We start from the raw sequence: 21,991 nt of genomic DNA on the forward strand, positions 1-21,991 counted from the left end.
GTTTTAATAAAAGGCAAAATAACAAAGCTCTTTACAGAGAAAACCTGAGCCAGGGCAAGAGGTTCTTGCTCCTGCTAAAACACTTCACAAAAGCGATTTGCTTCTTTTGTTCTCTTCTTTTTCTAGTGAAATGCTTAGGCAGGACTTTTTGGCTTCTGTCCAATTGAATATCCTTAAGTTTGAGGTGAAGTCCCCAAGGTCCTGTGAGGTGTCTTTGAACCAAATTGAGGAGAGAAACTTCTGGGCTTTTTTTTTTCCTTTTTAAGGAGACAAAGAGTAATTTGTTCACTCCACATTCCTAGCGGGTGTGGCTGGGTTGGGGTTGCCTCCCCCAGACCGTTCCTGCCCTGTCTCCCTGCTGCCTCCAGCCTTTGGGCCGAGCCTCCAGGGGCCATCAGGAGATGGTGTCAGGATTGCTCCGGTTATCCCTGGGGTAACTCCAAACCGTGGGTGAGGGCTGGTGCTGGAGCTCAGAGCCCTCCTGAGCATCTTCCTCTGGGAATAGCGGTGTAAAGTTGGATTTCCAGCTCGTGTCAGGCAGGCAGAGCAGGGCTGAGGGCTCTGAGCAGGAGGAGATGCTTGAAGAACAGTTCTGCTCAGCCTCCAGCAATGGACAGTGCAAACATAAAATACCCCGAGTTGGAAGGGACCTGCAAGGACCACAGAGGTGCTCAGGGGGGAAGAACCTTTTCCTGATATCCAACCTAATTTTCCCCTGGCACAGCTGAGATTGGAGCTGCCCCTCATGAGGAAGCTGTAGGTGGATGTTCAGGTAGGAAAGGACCTGCAGTGTTTAGTAACCCTCCAGGGATTTTTTAATTCTGTGATTTTGGCTCTCTTTTATCCTTTGGAGCTCTCACAGCACCTCTGGCTGTGGGGTTATTTAGCCGTTCCTTGGAGGAAAGCTGCTTTTATTCATAGAATCACAGAATGGTTTGGATTAGAAGGGACCTTAAAGCTCATCGCACTCCATCCCCTGCCATGGCAGGGACACCTTCTGCTATCCCACCTTGCTCCAAGCCCCGTCCAACCTGGCACCTTGAAAACATCCACGGATCCAGAGTTTCCCTGGACTAGACCCTCTGTCTCCCTTCCGCATGATTTTTGGGCGTGACATCGAGGCCCTCTGCGCCATCCCCCCTGCACAAACTCGACATCTCTGGGGCGCCTTTGGCTCAGCGGCCGCCCGGAGCCGGGAGCGGCGGGCGCGGAGCTCCCTCCTGCGGCCCCGCCGAGCAGCGCGGACGGGCCGGGAGGCTGCAGCCCGCTCTGCGGGGAGCACCGGGGGTGATGACCCCCTCCTCATCCTGCCCCGCTCCCCTCCCCGCCGCTCCCTGTCCCCGGTGCCCCACGGATGCTCCCGCGGCCCCCGGCCCTGCAGGCCCCGTTGCTAAGGGGCCGTTGCTAAGGACCAACATCCGGGTCCCGGTGCGCGCATGCGCGGTGCCGCCCACCGGACACGTGACCCGGGGAAGATGGCGGCGCCCATGGCGCGGCGTGCGCGGCGCTGAGCGCTCCCTCCTTGGCGCCTGCCGCTGCCATGTCGCGGCTTATCGTGAAGAATCTCCCCAATGGGGTGAGGCTCTGTGCGGTGCCGGGGGTGCAGGGGGCGTGCCCGGCCTAGGATGGGTCTGAGGGCGCTGCGGGGGGAAGCGGAATGCCGGGCAGGGAGAGACAGCGGGAGGGGAGCGTGTGGTGGTGATGGGGGAGAGCGGGGAGACCCGCACGGAGAGAGGGCTTGAAGTGGTGGGAGGGTGAGGTTTTGGAGGAGGAGCGGCGCGATGTGCCGGGGGAAGGGGCTGTGAGGGGCTGAGGGTCGCGGTCAGTGCTGGGATGGGGAACGTGGGGAGGATGGTGGGAGCGCTCCTGGAGGAGTCAGGAAGGTGCAGGAAGGAGCATGAGGGGCATGGGCTGGCAGGTGGCAGCCCCTCAGGATGGGCAGTGGTCCTTGTGGTCGCTGTGCGGGAGTTGGGTGCAGGATCCCGCCCTGTTCCCCACGTGCGGATCTGGGGGGGACAAGAACGGGTTTGGTGGCTGAAGTGGGGATTTGGTTCGCTGTGTGCTTCCTGCAGCCTCCCAGAAGCCCTTTGAGACAGAATGTGTTGGGTTGAACTTTCCTCAGAGCCCGTCTGGGGCTGATTTCCCTCCCTCCTTTCCCAGATGAAGGAGGAGCGTTTCAGGAAGCTCTTTGCTGCCTTTGGCACGCTCACTGATTGCTGCCTCAAGTACACCAAGGATGGAAGGTTCCGGAAATTCGGCTTCATTGGCTACAAGTCTGAGGATGAAGCCCAAACAGCCCTGAACCACTTCAACAAAAGCTTCATAGACACCTCCAGAATCACAGTGAGCTCCAGGAATATCTCCCTGACACTCCTAAGGAATGGGATCCTCGGGGGAGATTCTTCCCTGGGAGGGTTGGGGGGCCCTGCTGCAGATTCCCAGAGCAGCTGTGGATCCCTGGCAGTGCCCAAGGCCAGGCTGGACAGGGCTTGGAGCAGCCTGGGGCAGTGGGAGGTGTCCTGGCATGGCAGGGGTGGCACTTTAAGGCCCCTTGCCATCCAAGCCATGCTGGGATTCTGTGCCTGTCCACTCCTGACTCTCCCATGGTGGTTGAATTTGTAGCTCTGTGCTTTTAGAAGTTGTTCCTGCACTCCCTCCATCCCACCAGTAATTCCTGAGTGCAGCTGCCCAGCAGTTACCACCCTGTGTTTAATTACAGACCTGACTCATTCCAGGTGGAGTTGTGCAAGTCTTTTGGTGACCCTACAAAACCCAAAGCCTGGAGCAAGCACTCTCAGAAGGCCCCTGCCTCAGAAAAGCAGAGCAAGGAGCCCTTGGCAAGTGCAGCTCCTGCGGGCACAAAGAGAGTGAGTCCTGCCTGGTTCCTGTGTGTCAGTGCCAGAGAAGGGTGGCCTGGGCTGTGGGCAAGGGGACAGAGCAGCAGGGACATCACATTGTGGAGTCCTGGTGTTTTGTGCCTCAGGGTCTGCTCCCTGTGCTGTTGGAATTGCCTCTGCTTCTAATAAACCTCTCTGGGTTTTTCCCAAGGATAAAAAGAAGAAGGATCCAGTGGATAACTTAAAGGAGGTGAGTTGAGGTTGGATTGCTGTCCCTGCATTCCTGCTGCTGAACATCTCCTTTCTGTCCTACTTCCCACGCTGCTAATTCAGGCTGGGACAGCCCAGTTCTAGTGTAAAAAATCATTTTAACAACCCCAACACGGGGATCCAAGTTTTTAATGGTCAGCTACTCCTGTGAGCACACACTGCATCCAGGCCTGCTCTGTTTCAGCAGTTCTGGGGTTGAAACATATGTGATTTGTCACATTTAACTTACCTGGTTTTCTCTCTTTTTTTTTTTTTTTCCTCTTTTTATTGTTTTGTTTTCTTCTCTGAAGTACTTTCTAAACAGCAATTATAAAAAAGAGTAGGAATGGGACACCTTGAGAAGACTTTAATCACCTTGTCACTGTAAATGGAGCTCCCCTTAAGGGATTTTTGGTTTTACACTGCTGGAAATGAGGTGATATCTTGGATTTCAGATTCACTATGAGTCTCTCTTCACAGCTTGTCTTTTTTTCTTTTTTTTTTTTCTTTCCCACAGCTGAAGGAAGATAAAACATTCCAGGAGTTCCTGTTGGTTCACCAGAAGCGGTCCCAGGTGGCCACTTGGGCTAATGACACTTTGGCAGAGGAGCCTAAGAAGGGCAAATCAGCAGCAGCTGATTACCTGAACTTTGATTCAGATGAGTCTGAGGAGCTGAGTGAGGGTGGGGATGAACCCTCTGAAGATGAGGAGGAGTCTAAAGGTACCCGAGGGGGCTGTGACTTTGCTTGTGTCAGTCCCAGTGACTCCTGTCACAGGGAGTGACAGGAGTGGGCTCAGTGTCACCAGGAGGGTGGGCTCTCACCTTTCTGTGTGCTGGCCATGGCTGGTTGTTTCCCCATGTTTGGGGAGCTGTGGCAAATGCAGTGTCTGAGATTTGGGGGGTGCCATTTGTCCTTCCCGTGCGTCATTAGGGAGGAGTGACAGGACAAACATCTGCAGCTTCCCTTGAAGTGCTTTCCTTCTTGCAGCCCCTTTCATCTCCAGGATTTCCAGGGCTGGCTGTGGTTCCTGTTGGTTTAGGAACCTGTGGGTGGCTGGGAACTCATCTGGTCTGCCTGTGATGGAAGTTTCTGGAAACTGGGCCTGCCAGGGTTGAGGGGAAGGGACAGGGTTCAGTGCCTTGGCTCCTGAGAGCACATCTGGAGTAGTGGGTGCATTCTGAAGACCCACAGCCTGGTGTGTGTAATTTAGAAGCCAGTGTCCCTGCAGCAGGGATGGGTTTGGGTTTGGAGCTTTTCTCCCTCCCTCCCTGAGGTGTTCTCAGGCTGTTCTGGTAGAGTGAATGGTGTTTTCCCTGCTGCTCCTCATCTCTCTTGGGTAACTCAAGTGCAGGTGTGCTTGTGTCCTTCTCCCTGTGAAACTAAACACTTCAAACCCTTCTCTGAGGCCTGCTTGGGGTATTTAGTTAAAATTGTGACAAAATACTTTGTCCTGAGTACCTCAAACCCCTTTCTATGTGTTTTATACATGAACTGTAGCTTTGAAATCCAGGCTGTCAGTCTGGAAGTGCCAAGATGAAATTGCTCTGCTGTTCCCAAACCTTTCCCATGGAAAAGGTAGAGAATAAGGAGATGATGGTCATGATTGTGTCAGTTCTCAGCTTTTACCTGGCCTGGGGTGGGGGGAGAGCAGCAGCATCTGTGTGAAAAAAAACTTCTCTGCTCTCTCCTCTCTGCCAGGAAAGAAAGAAGGGAAGAAGGCAGCTACCAGCAAAGACCTCTCAGATATGGATTACCTGAAATCTAAAGTGGTGAAGGATTCTTCCTCCTCATCCAGTACAGAGGAAGAAACAGAGACTGAGGAGGAGGAAAGTGAGACTGAGGAGGATTCAGGCATTGCAGAAACCCACCCAGAGAAAAGGGGGAAGTCAAAAGCCCAACAAACAGAGCAAAAACCACCAGCAGGGAAGAAGAAAAAGGGATCCACAGCAGAGGTACAGCTGAATTAGATTTGTCTTCTTTGAAGCAGCAGCTTTGTTGATAGCAGGTGTCTGTCAGTCCCTGCAGGGATGAGCTGGCAGCCTGGGAAGGCTGTAGGGCCCACTGGGTACCAGCTTGCTTGGCCTTCTTGGTGTGACCCATTTACAAATTCCACTGAATCGCCTCAGGGCTGACTAAATTCCCAAAGATGGGGCTTCCAGAGAAGTGCTGCTAGTGCCCTTCTCAGAGGCTTTTTTCCAGGAAATGCTGTCCTGGGAACAGCAGAACTCAGTGTTTCATGGCAGTGTGATAATGGCACCTCGTGCCCCAGGCTGCTGCAGCTGTGGCAATCTCCTGACATTCCCTCCCACTCTTCAGCCTCCTGTTTGTTGGCCAAGCCCAGCTGGTTGTGCTGTGATTTTTGTTCTTTCATTCAGCTTTTTGTCCCTTTTTTTCCCCCTCCTGTGTGCAGAGCCAGGCCAGCTCAGGGGAAGCCAGCACTCCGTTCACCGTGAAACTTTGTGGGGCCCCCTCCAACACCACCGAGGCAAGTCTGGTTTCCCAGCAGGGGAGGGAGGCTCAGGGCTGTCTCAGAGTGTACCTCTGCAAGATGTCTGCAGGAACTTTTCACTTCTCACTCCTTTGGGGGTTGTGTGGGTGATCTGTCTTTGTGCAGAGATCTGGGTGTTCTATATATAAAAACCTAAGCCTGCAACTTGCTGCTCCCTGCTTTGAGAACTTACTCAAACCATTCTAATTCTTCCCACAGCAAAAAATTCGGGAGTTTTTCTTCCCTCTGAAGCCAGTGGCAATTCGGATGGGAAAAAAGGCCCAGGGGAAGAATTCAGGTAAGTGCTGTGTGTGGAAGGGGGGTGGGATCTGTGAGTTAGGGCACCTCTTGGTCACCCCTCTGCTCTTTTAGTCTGCAGTTCCACATCCCTGGCTCGTGGCCTGAATCTTGGAGACCTTTCTGTGACTTTGCAGCTCTCCTGCCCTACTTGCTGTCCACAGGATGCCGTGGGCAGAGTAATGTTGGCTGTGCTCCCTTAGGAGTAGCAGCAGGAGTTTTTTTTATTGAGCTGCATCCAGAACTTTATTCTGAACACCCCAAAGCATGCCAAGGAAAAGCCTGTTCCTCTGGGAGAGCTGCAGCAGCCCAGGACACTGTGCTGATTTGTGTGAGCAGGTCCTTGGAGCTTTGCTGTGTGCTCCTTTCCTTTAATAGTCCAACAACGGATGCACCTTTTTATTTGCTCTCAGAGGCACCTGTGACAGCCTCCTCCAGCTGCTGAGTAAAGTTTTTGTGATTTGTATATAGAGAATAAGCTTTGAAAAGGCATCCTTCCAGTCTGACATGGTCATTTCCAGGCTGGATTGAAACTTTCCATGGGAGCTGAATGCTCTGTCTATAGGAATCTATATTAAAGCAAGCCCAATTCACCCTTAATTACCCAATTAGTGGCTGTGTGTGTTCCCCACATGATGCTCAGTTGAACCTTGCCTTCCTCCAAGGTTACATCTTTGTTGACTTGAAGAGTGAAGCAGAAATGCAAAGGGCCTTGAAGCGGAAAAAAGAATTCCTGGGTAAGGGCTGTTTGTTCCTCCTCGTTCCAGCCTGGGAGCTCAGCTGCTCGAGTGTTCCCTGCACAAGTAGCTGCTGTGATTGGAGTTTGTCCCAGGCAGATGGGGGGGTTGTTCCTTGGCATAAACCAGGTGCTGTGACAGGAGTGGGGTTTCGGGGCCCTCGTGTTTTGCCGTGTGCTTGAGGTGGTTCTCGTTGGGGTAAAAATAACACAGCTGGAGTCCAGCTTTGTACAGACAGTGCTGCAAGGCTGGGTTGGAGCCCTGGGCTTGGCATAACCCTTGCAGTAACTTCTGAAATTCTGTTTGCAGATCCTGTGTGGGCTGGCACAGACAGGCTGGGCTCTCTGAAAGGAAAGGGGGCTGGTGTTGATACCCTGATTTTTATGAAGGCTGACTCTTACAGCCCCCACCTCCCCCTTACTTCTGAGTCCTGCTCAGAGCCTGTGGAGCTGTAATTGTGTCTCACCCTGGGCTCTCTGTGATGCCTTAAGTTTTATCTTTCACATTATCCTGATTCTGTACTGCATTAGTATATAACTCTGAACTTCATATCAAGTGTTAGCAAGTTCTCCTCACAGCTTAGTTAGACAAAACAATCCTTTTCCAGTTCAGCCCCAAAAAGTAAAAACAGCAGCAAATTGAGGAGAGCAATGTGGGAGGATGGGACTTCATAACCTGAAGTTGTAATTGGACAATTAACCCCAGTATGGAAATGGACCAAAATCTATAAAAGTGTGAAACCTCATGACCCGAGGTTGGAGCCTCAGCCAGGCTCTTGTACAGCCCAAGGTGTATCCTTTGAAGCCTTTGTAATAAATACCTGCTTTATTCCTTTAACACTGCCTAGCCTCTGTTCTAGACAGCCTCTCAAGGCATCATTTGCCCGTGGGTGTTGTTTGCTCGTGGCCTTGGGAAGCATCCAAGGTCCCTCTGTGTTCTTTGGGGATCAGGGGGACGCTGTGTGGAGGTTTCCCGGTGCAGGAACAACCCAAAAGAAACTGCTCCAGCAAAACCTGAGCACCAGCCCTGGCAAAGGACACTGAGGGATGATGAGGAGGAGGAGGACTTGTCTGAATCAGGGAGACTCTTTGTCAGGAATCTGCCTTTCACCAGCACTGAGGAGGACTTGGAGAAGATCTTTTCAAAGTATGGTGAGTGTTTGCCATGGGACTGGAACTTGCAGGGCAAAGTCTTTCCTTTGCCCAGAGATTTTCCTGCTGGGTGGGGATGGACAAAGCTCTGTGTCCCACATCTCTTGGACACGGCCCAGCTCCCATCATCTCTATTTTCTCTATTTTCTGGTGTGATAATGTGAGCCTGCTTGGCAGGGAGCTTCCTTCAGATTAGAAGTGAATCCTTGAGATCCACTTGACATCCCAAACTTGGGGTGTAAGTTTGAAGTTTCCCTCTTCTACCTCCAAATTAAACACATTTAAGGTGATCTTGGCATCCTGGGGCAGAGAGGGTGAGGTTGTGGAGGTGTTTATCCCTGACTGAAGGTGAAGGCAGCTGCTCAGAGCTTGCCTGGTTTGTATCACCTGTCAGAAGCCATGAGCTGCCACACATGGACTTGGGCTGCTTGTGCTGTCCCTCCTTGTCCCTCTGCAGCTCCTGGCCCTGGCTGGTGGCTCACCACACATCCAGAGCTGCTCCCCTCATCCCTGCTTGTGTCTGGGTCGTGCCAATTCAGAGCTGTGCAGGGACATTGTGACCACCAAGCCTTGCCTCCTGCAGGACCCCTCTCAGAGATCCACTTCCCCATTGACAAACTCACCAAGAAGCCCAAAGGATTTGCTTTCATCACCTACATGATCCCTGAGCATGCTGTGAAGGCCCTGGCAGAGCTGGATGGGCAGGTGTTCCAGGTACAGCTCTGGTGCTTTTCCTCTGCTGTGGACTGCAGCTGGTGGGAATGGTTGGTGGGAATGTGGCTGAGAGTTTGCTTCTGGGCTTTGTTAAAAGGGTTGTGGCTCTCCTGCAGGTTCTTTTGGTAGAGTAGCTTGGTTTGAACAGCTTTGCAGACACCAAAATCCTGGTGGAGGTGGGGAAGGAGCTCTGAGTCTGTCTCGCAGTGTGTGGCCACTTTGACTTGCAGCTGTGGCTCCTTTGGGAAGGAAAATTCCCTCCTTCCACCAAGGCTCTCTGAAAGGTGCCAGGAAATTTCCTCCACATGGGCATCTGTGGATTATTCCAGAGCTGCTGGACCTCTCTTTCCTGTCTTGCAGGGCAGAATGATGCATCTTTTACCCTCCACAATCAGAAAGGAAAAAATGGAAGATGGAGATGCAGAAGAGTCTTCCTCCTACAAAAAGAGCAAAGAGGCCAAGGACAAAGCCAACAGTGCCAGGTACAACACAAGCTGCCAGATTCCCTGCAATGCATGTGGGATCTTCACAGGGGCTGCAGAGATTCCCAGAGCTGATGAAGCATTTGCTGTGCAGCTCTGTTTCCTTTCTCTCTTACCTCCCTGACTCCTCTGCCCAAGTAGCTGCAGTAGCTCAGTGAGCAGCAGAAACTGAGAGGTTTGAATGGCTTTGGTATGAGTTACCTCTCTAACAAGAGTTAGTCTGATTCTGTAATTCTTCAGGGGGTGCTTTCAGATCAGTTGGGCCTTGCTCCTCTGCTTGGCCACCTGTAATTCTAAAGCTTGTAGAGGCTTTTTCTTGCTGTGTGACAAATCAGCTTGAAAGAAGTGGCTGATATTTTATATCTTGAAGGGAAAAGGGTGCAGCCTTGCCTGCATGGGGTTTGTGGGTTTAGGAAACCATTTGGAAAGGTGTGTTCCTCTGAGCCAGTACCTGAACTTCAGCTGCAGAGCTGTGAGCAGTGATGTCTGGGGAAGCAGAGCTCAGCTGCCTGCACTGCTTCCTGTTTGCTCTCCAGTCACATCTCCCTCGTCCTGCCCCTCCTCTAGGGATCTTCCACCCTTCTTTCCCTTTCTCTTCACCCTGCCTGCTCGTGGTGGTGCTCAGAGCTGCTTTTTCCCAGGATTATTGGCTGGAGGGCCCCATGACTGACCCTGGCTGTGTTTCCTCCTGCCAGCTCCCACAACTGGAACGCGCTGTTCGTGGGGACAAACGCTGTGGCTGATGCCATGGCCCAGAAGTACAATGCTGCCAAAAGCCAAGTGCTGGATGCTGTGAGTTGGGTTGTGATGGATCAGCTGGGGTGGGACATCACTTTCCTGCCTGTTTCTTTGTGGCCTGGGCCTTCCTGGTCTTGTGCAGGAAAAGCCTCTGTGCATCCATGGGCACCACACAGGCTGAGGCCTGCGGTGCTGTAGCACCTCTGTGGGCTCTGAGCCTATTGATCCCTTGGTCCCCACCTTCCTTCCCACTCTGCTTTCCTGTGGCCGAATTTTGCATTTCTACATAACTAGAAGTTGGTGGGAATTTACACCCTAAAGCTCAGATCCTTCCTGGAAATTTCGTTTTACTTTGGGACGTGTTTGAATTCCAACAGCACAATTCCCAGCAGCTCCAGAGGAGCTGGAGCATTTTACCCTCCAGCTGCCTGCCACATTCCCTTTGCTTGTGCTTCTGAGAGCAGCAGGTGACTGAATTCTTGCCTGCAGGAGAGCAAAGACAGCGTGGCAGTGAGAGTGGCTCTGGGAGAAACGGAGCTGGTGCAGGAAATCCGCCGGTTCCTCGTGGAAAATGGGGTCAGCCTGGATTCCTTCAGCCAGGTGAGAGGCTCAGCTGGAGGCACCAATGGGGATCCACCTCTTCTAGTCCTGGTGTTCTCAGCTCTCTTGGAAATTGGTAACTAAATCCTCAGCATCTTGCAGGATTGAACCCTCCCTGATGAGCTGGGAAATGTATCCATTTGAAAATGCAGTGGCTCTTGGGTGGATGAAATCCAGAATATGATGGCATTAGGATGGGTGGGCAGCTTGCTGTAGGCAGGGAAGGAGCCCTGTGGATCTGCAGCTGAAACCTCCATCCATGAGATGTGGTTGTAGTGGGATGTGGATTTTCCAGGGAGTGTTTTCTAAATGCCTGTCAGTCCTTTTGGATCTGGGAAAGGAGTGACACAGAGAGAGGGAGAGCACAGCCTTGGATCTGAAGTCTCCATTTAGAAAATTGCTGGATTTGCTCTCTTCCATCCCATATTTCTTCTTTCCCTGCTGGCTGTGTCAGGCTGCTGGAGAGAGGAGCAAGACAGTGATCCTGGTGAAGAACCTCCCGGCGGGCACGAGCGCCCTGGAGCTGGAGGAGCTCTTTGGCAAACACGGCGGCCTGGGCCGGGTGCTGCTGCCAGAGGGAGGCATCACGGCCATCGTGGAGTTCCTGGAGCCCACAGAGGCCAAGCAGGCCTTCACCAGGCTGGCCTACTCCAAGGTGGGGGCACTGCCTGGGGAGTGGGATCTTGGCGAGTTGGGAAGCTGCAGGAGGGCTCGCTCTGAGCGTGGGGGCACAGGGAGTGTGGGAACGGTGTTACCCCAGAGGCACTGATGTTCCAACCTGTGTCCTTTGGGTTTAGGGAGGTGCCTGGTACAGCAGAGCAGGGCTCAGCCTGCAGAGGATGCTGGAGAAGGGGGCTGTGACACAACTGGAGGGTTTCTTTTCCCTTCCACAATCCAGGAGTGACCCATGGCAGGCTGTGATCCTGTAAGGCTGGATCCTTTGGTGACAGAGAGTTTAGGCTGCAGTCTTGTAAGGCTGGATCCCTTTGGGCAGAGTTTAGTCACTTCCAAAGGTTACTCAGCTTTTCCACTGCTGTTTTCCATTGCAGAGCGAGGTGCAAATGAAGCTGAGAGCAGAGTTTTTCCTTCAGGCCTTGCCCTTCACTCCTCATTTCTCTCCTGTCTTCTCTTCACAGTTTCATTCCGTGCCCTTGTATCTGGAGTGGGCTCCAATGGGGGTTTTCCTCAGCCCAGCCCCTCAGAAAAAGAAAGCTGGGGTTCCAGGAAAGGAGGATGAAGCAGGGCTGGTACCAGGTAAGGTCTCTGGCTGACTTGCTGCGGGTCTCTGTGTTTCTCTGCTGTTGTGTCAAGCTCCAGGATATGTTTTGTCTGGGTGGCTTCCCACTGTGAGGGCTGATCTTCCTTCCCTAAATACACCACCTTTCTCCCCATCCCAGGGGCTTCCCCACAGTTTGAGTGGGCAACTCCCCAAAATTTGCCTTTGTTGCATCTTACAAAGTTGAGTTTATTCTTCTTGGTTCAGGTGAAGCTATAAAAGACTCAGAGGAAGCAGCAGCACAGGAAGAAGAGGAGGAGGAGGAGGAAGAAGAAGAAGAAAATATTCCTGGGTGTACCTTGTTCATCAAAAACCTGAACTTTGCCACCACAGAAGACACACTGAAGGAGGTGAGCAGTAAGGACACAGTGTTTAAAGGATTTCAGCTGCAGGCAGTGTGATCTAGTGGGACATGAGAGAGCACTGGGTTCTGCTGGGACTGGCAACATCACTCCAGGTGTCAGTTAAGACAAATGCATCTGAAACTGTTTTGGTGGGGTTTAATTCCACCTAGAGACAGGTGGAGGCAGTAGGAAATCTTACATTCCTGATTTCCCATGTTTTCTGTAATGCTTCTCCCTGGGACAGGCACTGCTGCAGCTCTGCCACTGCTTCGTGTGTGAGAGGCAGGGAATGAATAAATAAATGATGATTTCTGAATGTGCTTTTCCTCTCAGCCTCTGCTCACAGCGTGCTGCCTTGTGCTGCTTCACCTCAACAAAGCACTTGGGAGAGAGCATGGCATTCCTGAACTTATGTGGGGTGTTAATACCAAAATAAGGAAAAGCAGCTGGAATTTCCCATCTCTGGCACTTCTTGTAGCTGTGTAAAATGCCACATTCCATGTCCAAGCATCCTGAACCTGTGTGACTGTGTGCAGACTCTGCTCCAGCTGTGGACAAATAAATATCCAGAGGAGGGCTGGGACTTGTCCTCTCTTCTTTTTCTGGCTTTATAAGGGAGACAAATAAATAGTTTTCTACCCCCTAGCTCCCCATTTTTGGGAAGAGCTGTGTTCTAGGGACATCACAGGCAGCACCCACCCTTAAGGCTGAGGGCATCTTGTAATCCAGAGTGTTCCTGCAGAGCCATCTCAGGTCTCTGCACTTTCTGAGGGGCAGTGGAGGATTTCTGGGAGTGCCTTTGAGACCTTTCAAACTCTTTGTGTGCGTGTGTCTGTTTGTACAGAAATAATTTGATGGGGAAAGGCTCAGCTGCACTGCTGGCAGGTGTGTGCTGGGGGAGGTGGGCCTGTGTGGAAGAGGGCCACGTTGGCAGTTGAGTTACAAGCCTGTGACAAAGGGAACTGAGTCACGTGTCCAAATTCCTTGCAGACGTTTTCCAAAGTGGGAGCCCTGAAGAGCTGCACAATATCCAAGAAGAAAGACAAAGCAGGTACTCTAGATGTTGCTGCTCAATTCCTTCCCTCAGCTGAGCTGAGGGCTCAGGTGTGGCATTGCTTCAGCACTCATCTGGCTGAGCATTTGTGTTTCTGCTGGCAAAATCCTCAGTGCTTCCAGAAGTGTTCCCGTGGAAATGGCTGCAAGCAGCAGCCAAACCTTCCCCCAGGGTTCAGTCTAGAAGGTTAAACTCCATTGTGGGATTTGTGGAGATGTGGCCTTCTCTTGAGATCTTGAGATGGGAGAAGCCAAACTCCTTCAGGATCACAGAAAAGAGTGGGATGCAGGCTGACAGGAGCCAGTGCCCTGTGATGATTAAACCCTGCATTATCCTGGAAATGGCCACATCCTCAAGGATGCCTAGCTGAGAGCTGTGCTGAGTGGGCTTGGTTTGCCTTCTCCCTGCCAGCCCTGAGCCCCCCAGGCTGCAGGGATGAGTGGCTGTGCCTGTTGCTGGCTGCTCTCACTTCCCAAGGAGCTGGATTAAGGCAAGCACTGGCTGGAGGGGCTGGGAGCTGCCCAGCTTTGTGGCATTTCCCCTTGACAGAGCTCCCCTGTTGTGTGATACTGAAACTCAGATCTGCTGGGAGATAAAGAAATAAAGTGAATTCTTCAGTTCTGCTCGTGGGTCTGAGCAGGCAGCACCAAGCATGGGCTCATCTTGTAGCACCTGATCCCTTCTGGCCCTGGGGGTCATCTCTACACTCTGCCACTCCTGAGGCTCTGAAGTTGAGGATGGGGGGTTGTTTTCTCCCCTCGTTATTAATTATCTCTTAATGGTGGCTGCCGTGTTAGGCAGCGTGTTCCTCAGGGCTGTGGTGGGGCTGCAGACCTTTGCTGTGCAGGGAGGGGAAGAGATGTCTCTCCTTTGCTGTGGAAGTGGCAGCTGCCCACTCCAGCTCATGGAGTGTGTGTCTCCACAACAGGATCTCTTCCCCTGCTTGTGACCAGCAGTTGCTTTGCAGCGTTTTAAGGAAGTTGCATTGAGATGATGCAAAGCAAAAATTGGTTTTGTGTGCAACATCTGTTATCTCCTCACATCACCACCAAAACCAGAGCAGAGCCTTGCTCAAAAAACTCAGCCAGGGGTGCTCATGAGGTCAGCCATAGACAGGCTGACCCTTTTCAGGGGATGTTAAGGTTTTGTCCCCCCAATTTTGGCAATCGGTGCTTGCTCCTGGTTTGTTTTTATGTCTTATATTATCACTGCTTTCTTACCAAGTCCCCTTTCTCTCCTGACAGGCACTTTGCTTTCCATGGGCTTTGGATTTGTGGAGTACAAGAAGCCAGAGAGTGCCCAGAAAGCCCTGCGCCAGCTCCAGGTGAGCCTGAGCCTGAGCCTGCCACTCTGGGATTCTTTCCAGAGACTTGCTTCAGCCTGCCAGCTCAAAGTAGCTGAGGATGGCACTGCTGTGGGTTGCACTGCACAGGTGGAGAAGCCTCTAAAATGGGCCAGGTTTTTGAGGGAAGAGGGTTTGTAAAAGGACAGACCGGTGGAAAAGGGTGTTTCTTGATGCTGATCCAACGTGGAAATCCCAGAAAATGTGCAAGGATTGAATTTTCATGAGTTTTCCCCTCAGGTGCCCCTTGCAGGGGGCAGAGACCCAGATATCCCCTCACAGAACAAACACTGATTAATGTTAATTTAGTGCTGCTTTGACTTCTAATTCCTCTAGATACTTATTTCTATTAATTATATCATTTTTTTTTTTCCTGCTGTTTCTTTGTGTGCACTCCCAGGGCTGCACTGTGGATGGCCACAAGCTGGAAGTGAAGCTCTCAGAGAGAGCTGTCAGGTGAGGCTCACCTCTCCCCTCTCCCCTCAGTGACATTTCAGCTGCACTAATCCTTGGGAGCTTCTTCCCTTCTTCCCCAGCATCCTGAGGGATGGGGCCAGGAGTGCTCCAGCTGTTGAACACATCAGCCTTTGCTCTGCTTTACTGACTCAGTTTGGCTTGAAAGGAAAAAAAAAAAAAAAAAAAGAGGAATGAGCTGAAGTGGGGCCCCAAAAATGAGCCCAAAGTAAGAACCAGGCAGAGTTTTCTTCCCTGCTCAAGGAAAAATCCTCTGCTTTGGTGGCAGTTCAGGCAGCACTGCGAGTTCCCAGGGGTTTAAAAAGTTCTTGGAGAGAAATCTTTTTTTGGTAATGGAGTCTTTTACCTGTTCATCTGAGCGAAGAGGAGCTTAACAATAATATTCTGATCAAATCAGGACAAAACCAGGTTACTTGCTTGAAATAAAAGTTTGGATTTCTCTCCTTTGATCTGGGCAATCAGGCACAGAGGAGAAGGTTACTTGTGGGTGAATTTACTTAGAATTAGCCTTAGTTTTTAAAGATTCCTTCCTAGTTCTTACTCAGCACAGAATATTCTAACTGTAAAGTTGCAAATTAATCCAGGTACTTGAATGTTGGCACCTAAACACTGGCCCTCAGACACTGGAAACCCTACTGGAAGTGATATCTGTTAAATGTCAAAATTTGTTTGAAAATCTGGTTCCTGGGGACCACAGGCAGTCTGACAGCTCCCTGTGTCTGCACTTTGTATTTCAATTCTTTCATAAACCGTTTTTATCCAGTCTGATTTTGAAAATCCCTTCAGCAGGTATCCAGGCCACAATGGGAAGTGCTTTGCTTTATGGAATAAGCTGCTGTCTTTTGTGTTAGGTAAATTCTGACCTTGTCCAAATGGAATACAATTCCAGAGGTAAAAGAAATGTAATACTCTGTTACAAAATTTCATGTATTGTTTTATAAACCAGGAAGAAAAACAGTCAAAGTTAGCTTACGTTAAGCTAATTTAAAAATATATATTCATTAATAAATTCTCCTGACAATTAAAGGGCAAGATTTGGTGACAGATGTGGCAAATGTGAGATGAGGACCTCAACTGGAGCAAGATGGGCTATTTCATTTCCAGCTGTAGGATTTAAGGGTGTTTGGAATTTGATCCTTTTGGTGTCCTGTGTGGCATTGCCACTGGCACAACCCAGGATGCCAATGTGAGCTGGTGCCTCAGTTTTCCACATTCCAAATCCTGGGGGGGCCACAGGACTTTGCTGCTCCGTGGCCTTTACCTGCCCTTCCTGTTGCTTCCAGGCCTGCTGTGAAATCAGCCCGGAAGAAACAAACTGCCAAGAAGCAGAAAACTTCCAAGATCCTGGTCAGAAACATCCCCTTCCAGGCCACTGTCAGGGAAATCAGGGAGCTCTTCAGGTAGGAAAATGCTTTGTTGGGTCTGTGGGTCACTCTGGGGTGGAGCTGCTGTGATTTTCATACGGGGTCTTTCTCACATTGTAAATATTGTGAATTTTTTCTTGTCTTTGTGGAAAAAATTGAATTTTGGGATCACCTCTGTGTTCTGTGTGTCCACAGCCTTTTGTGCAGTGTTTTAAGCCTTGTTCTAGCATGAAAAATAAGTGGAACTTTGAAAAAGAAGTGGAACTTTGTGAAAGGAAAACAGTCTTTGCTGCTCCCAGACAAGAATGTTTTGCTCACTGCCCCAGGCCGTGTGCTGGTTTGCAGGAATTGTTGATTTTTCTGCCACAGGGAGCTGTGCTGGGAGGTGGCCCCTGGTCCTCTCTTAGCAGAATTTGGGTGCTTTTGTCACAGCTGGGGCATTTCTATCCAAAGGGGAAATTTCAGATATTGCTTAACCCTTTAAAGCCCCTGGCAGTGATTTGTTTGTGTTTCCCTGTGTTGATGGAATTGCACCTCCTTTATTTGTGCTTCCTGGGGGGCTGTTTCCTCACACAGCTCTGTGTTCCTACACTCATTTGGGATGAATTCCAGGGATTTCACTGAAGGCAAAGCATGACTTGGCTGTTGGGCAGGGATGAGATGATGGTCACAACAACAAGATGCCTCTAGAAGAGCAAAAGGTTTTTCTTGTGCAGCTTGGATGTTTTTGCTTCAGTTGTGCCCTGAGGGATTCAGGCAGAACCCCTGGGCTGCCAGTGCCCATGCTGAGTCTCCTCAGCACGTGGAGCTCTGCTAATTTAAATCCCAACACTCCGAGCTACAGACGTGACCCTCGTAAAGCTCGAGCCAGCAAAGCTGGGACTAAGGTGAGGTTCAAGGTGTGGGAGGCTTTGTACATCACAAGCACAGAGCCTGTGGGGGGTTTTTGGTGTGGGTTTTTTCCCTCCTGTCTTGTCTAGCACCTCAGAGCTGTGGAGAGGAGGGGCAGGGGAACATCTGATTGATATTGCAGCTTCCAGCTGGTGACAGCGCTCTCAGAGCATCCCTTTCATTCACCTGGGATGTTCAGAGCTGGGGTTTATCCTCAAAACAAAACCCAGCAGCTTGGGGGGGACACATTCCTTTCACTCCTGCCATCCCTCCTTTCCTCTGGAGCAGCCCAAACCAGGCACCTCACCCTCCTGGATTGCTTTGTTTGTGCCTTTCAATCAGCTCCCTTTGCTCTGGAGCTTTGGGCTTGCTCTGCATTTAGGAACCTGCCTTAGTTTGCCTTTTGTTAGGGATTTATTGGGAATGGCAAACAGTCCTTTGGCAGTGGAAGGGCTGGCAGGGCTGCAGGGGGCACTCTTAGCCTGCCCAGGAAAAGCCAGCCTGGGGACAGCAAGGGACAGCCAGCCTGGGGACCACCAGGCCACTCAGCCAGGCATCACCACACAGGGTGACAGCCCCAGGCTTTACAGGATGAGCTTCTTCCCTATTGTTTCCCCTGCTCCAGAGCCACCTTCCAGCCCTGCAGCAGGAGAAAATTCAAGAAATAGAAATTTCAATATAAATAAATATTAATTTTAAAACAGATATTAAAATAGGAATAAATATTAATTTATATGTGTGTGTTTATTTTATGTGCACACACATATTATATACATCCACACAGAATCTATATATATATATGTATGCATTACCCCAGAAGAATACATAGATTATGCCAGTATTGTTCAAAAATATTTATAACACATTATATGTGTGGAGATAGATTTATTTTCCCCCCAGACAAATATTTCCATGTTTTGAGCTTTGTCAGGGATCTCATTCCCCCTTCTCAAATGGCCCCACAGGAGGTGTTGGTGACACTGGAGCAGCAAACCAAGGGAGCTGGGTGTTCTGAAGAGTGGATTTCTCAAGCTGCTGTAGCTGCCCAGCCCTGGCAGTTCAGGGATCCCTGCCCTGGCTGGTTTGACACTTTTGGATCTGTTGTTTGTGGATCCATCACTGAAATGCTCAGCCTTGCCCTGCACCATTGCCTGCAGGAACTTCTTCATTCTGCAGTTTGGGGATGCCAGGTCCTGTTTCCTGGATTGGAGCAAGGTGGTGCTTAATTAAGGTGTTTGAGGGGAGTCAGGAATGCTCTGATCAACAGCTCAGGTCCTCTGCCTGCAAAATAATTCTCTTTTAGCAGTTCCACAAGGCTCAGGTGCTGCCCTGCTCCCAGCCCAGCCCCAGTGGCTTTGCTGGGGTGTGACACTGGTTCAGAGCATGTCCTGCCACGTTCTCCTGGAGGTTCTGGCCTCTCTTGCACCCTCAAGGGATTTATTTATCTTGTTTTTTTTAAGATAGGTGTTATCTTCTTCAGAGGGAGAAATGCAGTTCAATTATAGGGGCCGCTTTTGGGCAAGGTGTGAAGATTTAGCTTTTGTGGGTGTGTTTTTTTCACCCATTTTTGTTCTTGATTAGATCCTACTCTTCTCTTTACTACCTGGAAAAATAACAAAAGGGAAATGGTGCTTAGTTCTTTGCAAAGAGCCACAGTTAGGGGAGGAGAGACAAAGGGATTGCTATCCCATGAAGGCTGCTAATTTTTCCTACCAAATTGTGGGGGTTTTATGGCAAGACTTTTTTTTTTTTTTTTTTTTTTTTTTCAAAAGGAACTCTATACGTGGCAAGCTGAATTGGAGATCTGTGAAAGGCCACATCTTCACAGATTGGAGCCCTGGCAATTTCTGAAAATTGGGCTCCTTTAAGAATCTATCACATGAGATCCATGCAGCCTTCATTGGGAGTTCCAGTTAACTCTTTGTTTCAGGGCACCCCCTTCCCTCTGGCTGCACCAACTGCATGAAGATTGAAAATCAGGCTGTTTTGCAAGTGGTTTATAATGTTTTGAGGAGATGGGGGTTTCATTTTCCTCAAAAAGGGAATGATAAAATTTAGAAAAACACTTTTTAAAGGGTTCCTGCCCAATCCAAGGCAACCTGGGGGATGGATTCAGTCCAGGGTGTGCTTGGGAGTTTGGCAGAGCTGCTGGTCATCCCACCAAAGGATGGAGTTTTTGGAGGTGTGTGTTTGGGGGATGAAGTTGTTTCTTTTCTTTGCAGGATGTATCTGAGAACTTAACCATTTTGGTTTTATCTTTGATTTCTCTGGAATTTGCAGCAATTGTTAGCTCCAGGCCTGCCCTACCAATTAGCTGAGAGAGATCAGGATTCAGTGTGGAAGGTGGTTTATCATCATCTGGCCTTGCACCTGTAGGAACTGCAGTCAAACACGTTGCACAAAGCTGTTAAATCACAAAATTATCATCAGCTCGGAGGCTGGACTTTAGTTTGACTAAAGAAGCAGTGAGCAGAAAAGCAATTGAAAGGTATTGCAGGGCAAAGAACAGATTATCAGGTGCACTTCTCTCCATAGCCTGACTTTGCTACAGAGAAAGTAACGCTGCTTCTTGCAAACACCTTCGGGGCTGGGTGTCTCTTTCCATTTTATCTCCTTTGCTGACTATTTTCTTTGTCTTGACAAAGACATGGCATTTATTGCATCTGGCAAAGCAAGTGTCTGGGCCTGATGGGGAGGAAAAAGAACTATTCCTTCTGATGGAAAAGTGAAGTGGGACAAGACTTGGGAGTCAGCCCCTTCTGGGAGAAGAAAAAAAAAATCTCTGCAGGGAGATGCAGTGGATAAACTGGCAGAGAGATTTTTTTTTTTTTTAAGGCAGTCTTTAGGAAGTTAATTTTATAAGATGATGCCTTTCACTTCTTCTGACCTATTATAATAAAGTGTAGTTACCAGAATGGGCTTTTCATTTCCCATTATAAAGGACACGGTGGGATAATGAATCCGTCTGCCAGACATGCTTGCTGTTCACACCTTTCTCCCAGTAATGGAGTCTACATGACTGGAGACAATTTCTCCTTCCCCTGTTGAAGATGTGGAAAATCTGTGCTGGTGAAAGACATAACAGGAGAAAAAAATTGAGGAAAAACATGTGAGTTTGTTAAGCAAGTGCTGGGGCAGAGTTAATTAGAGCATTCCATGCAAACAGAATGTCCAGTGCTGCCAGGATTGCTGGGTTTCACTTTTAAAACCTTCCGTGTTGTGCTAGAAATGGCTCAAAACCAATTGCTGCTGCTTCTTAGCTGCTTGACTTTTGTCCCCATGGTGTCCCCCTGCAGGCAGTGGCCCAAGGGCTTGGGGACAGCTGCAGAAGTCACTGGGAGCATCTCTCTGGGCTGTGGGACACTGCTGGGGGTAGCACAGGGGCTGCAGGTGCTGGATGGTGTTTGGGAGAAGCCAGGAGGAGACATCTGAGGCAGGACAGAGCTGCTGATGTGGAAGGGTGGCAGAGGAAGAGGCAGAGCAGGGGAGTGGATCCCTGAGCTCCCCTGCAATGCTGACACCTCTGCTTGCAAGAAGGGAGTGCCCAGAATCGAGTCTTGGGGAAGCAGGAAGCAGCTGGGCACCCTGAAGCCACCCACCAGGGCTTGGATCCCACCTTGCTGGCCTCCCCTGAGGACTGGAAGGACTGTGGAATGTGCACCTTGCCTGGAGGCACAGGCTCAGCTGGAAACCTGCCACAAACAGCTCTGCCAGCAGGGACCAGAAGGTGTTTCAGTGCTCAGCTGTGTACTGACAGCTGCAAGGTGCCTCTGAGTTCGTGGTGGTGAGTGGGGTCACCACAGCATGTTCTGCAGGAAATAGGTGGGGCCATGAGCTCTCCAAAGCCCTCCCCAGCCACCACGTGCCAGGGGTCATCATGTGGTGCTTGGCATCCCAGCACACTGTGGCTGTGCTCTGCTGTTTCCTGCATAGGGCTGGATTCCCAAGCCTTGTTTTGGCCTGTCCTTTGGGATAACAATATTTTAGGGCTGCCTACTGAGGGTGCAGCCCATGCTGGGAGCTCTGGGCCAGGAGCTTCAGGGAGCTGGGTCAGGGCTGCTCCTGAGGTGGTGGCACAGAGGATGTGGTGCCTGTGCTGACAGTCCAGCTCCTCACTGCAGTGCAAGGGCTGTGCTGTGTTGTAGATGTCGGCGAACCCAATGGGAAGAATGATGATGTCTAACTCCATTTCAGAAGGCTGAATGATTGCTTTATTATAATTGTTATAATACATTAATATGCTATATAAAAGAGGATACTAAATACTACATGCTACTTTCTCTAACTATCATATCTCCCAACTCGTGACCCTGTTCTCCAGAGCCCAGACACAGGTGGGCTGGATTGGCTCTCAGGCCCAAACAATCCACCATGGTCCAACCAAGTGCTCACTCTGGGTAAACAATTCTCCAAACACATTCCACAAGAGAAAAACAAGGAGCAGAAATAGAAATTGTTTTCTCTTTCATTTCTCTCTGTGCACCTCAATAAAAAATCCTGAGAGAGAGAGAAATGTGCTTGCCACAGTGCTGGGCTGCTCAGTGTCTGAGGAGCAGCCTGGCTGCCTCTGGGGGCTGCAGGATGCTCCTCTGGATTGAGGTTTTTCCTCCCCTGTCCCTGCCACCTGTTGGCTGTGGGGTCCCACCCACGCTGTTTGAAGGTTCTCACAAGAAGTGCACCTTTGAATGTGTTGAGTTTGGTTTTGGATAAAAGGAAGCTGCCTGCTTGATGGCTCCCTCTGCCCTGGCTGAAGGGCTCAGCCCCACTGTTTGCTGTCAGTGTGTCTTTGCCTTGCAAGGGGAGCACAGGACACGTGGGGCTGTTGGAGTGAGTCCAGAGGAGGCCCCAGAGTTGATGGAGGGGCTGGAGCCAGGCTGGGAGATGCAGAGAAGGCTCCAGGGAGAGCTCAGAGCCCCTTGCAGGGCCTGAAGGGGCTCCAGGAGAGCTGGA

The 21,991-nt window shown here is 50.4% G+C and overlaps 1 protein-coding gene across 3 annotated transcripts in view; it reads left to right on the forward strand.

Annotated features, from left to right (window-relative positions):
* The first annotated feature begins 1,473 nt into the window (after positions 1-1,473).
* Positions 1,474-21,991, forward strand: part of RBM19 (RNA binding motif protein 19) — a 62,004-nt gene continuing 41,486 nt past the window's right edge. For all 3 annotated transcript variants that reach the window (XM_053993510.1, XM_053993509.1, XM_053993511.1), the window contains exons 1-21: positions 1,474-1,576; positions 2,161-2,343; positions 2,736-2,867; positions 3,049-3,087; positions 3,604-3,808; positions 4,788-5,041; positions 5,500-5,574; positions 5,797-5,875; positions 6,540-6,611; positions 7,562-7,762; positions 8,346-8,476; positions 8,837-8,958; positions 9,654-9,750; positions 10,186-10,296; positions 10,751-10,951; positions 11,433-11,550; positions 11,780-11,922; positions 12,907-12,967; positions 14,215-14,294; positions 14,713-14,768; positions 16,070-16,186. In XM_053993510.1, the coding sequence (XP_053849485.1) occupies positions 1,541-1,576; positions 2,161-2,343; positions 2,736-2,867; positions 3,049-3,087; positions 3,604-3,808; positions 4,788-5,041; positions 5,500-5,574; positions 5,797-5,875; positions 6,540-6,611; positions 7,562-7,762; positions 8,346-8,476; positions 8,837-8,958; positions 9,654-9,750; positions 10,186-10,296; positions 10,751-10,951; positions 11,433-11,550; positions 11,780-11,922; positions 12,907-12,967; positions 14,215-14,294; positions 14,713-14,768; positions 16,070-16,186 (2,513 nt within the window). In that variant the 5' untranslated portion in view covers positions 1,474-1,540. The remainder of the gene's footprint in view (positions 1,577-2,160; positions 2,344-2,735; positions 2,868-3,048; positions 3,088-3,603; positions 3,809-4,787; positions 5,042-5,499; positions 5,575-5,796; positions 5,876-6,539; positions 6,612-7,561; positions 7,763-8,345; positions 8,477-8,836; positions 8,959-9,653; positions 9,751-10,185; positions 10,297-10,750; positions 10,952-11,432; positions 11,551-11,779; positions 11,923-12,906; positions 12,968-14,214; positions 14,295-14,712; positions 14,769-16,069; positions 16,187-21,991) is intronic.

Source organism: Vidua macroura, chromosome 18, assembly GCF_024509145.1.
Source record: "Vidua macroura isolate BioBank_ID:100142 chromosome 18, ASM2450914v1, whole genome shotgun sequence".
NCBI lineage: Eukaryota > Metazoa > Chordata > Aves > Passeriformes > Viduidae > Vidua > Vidua macroura.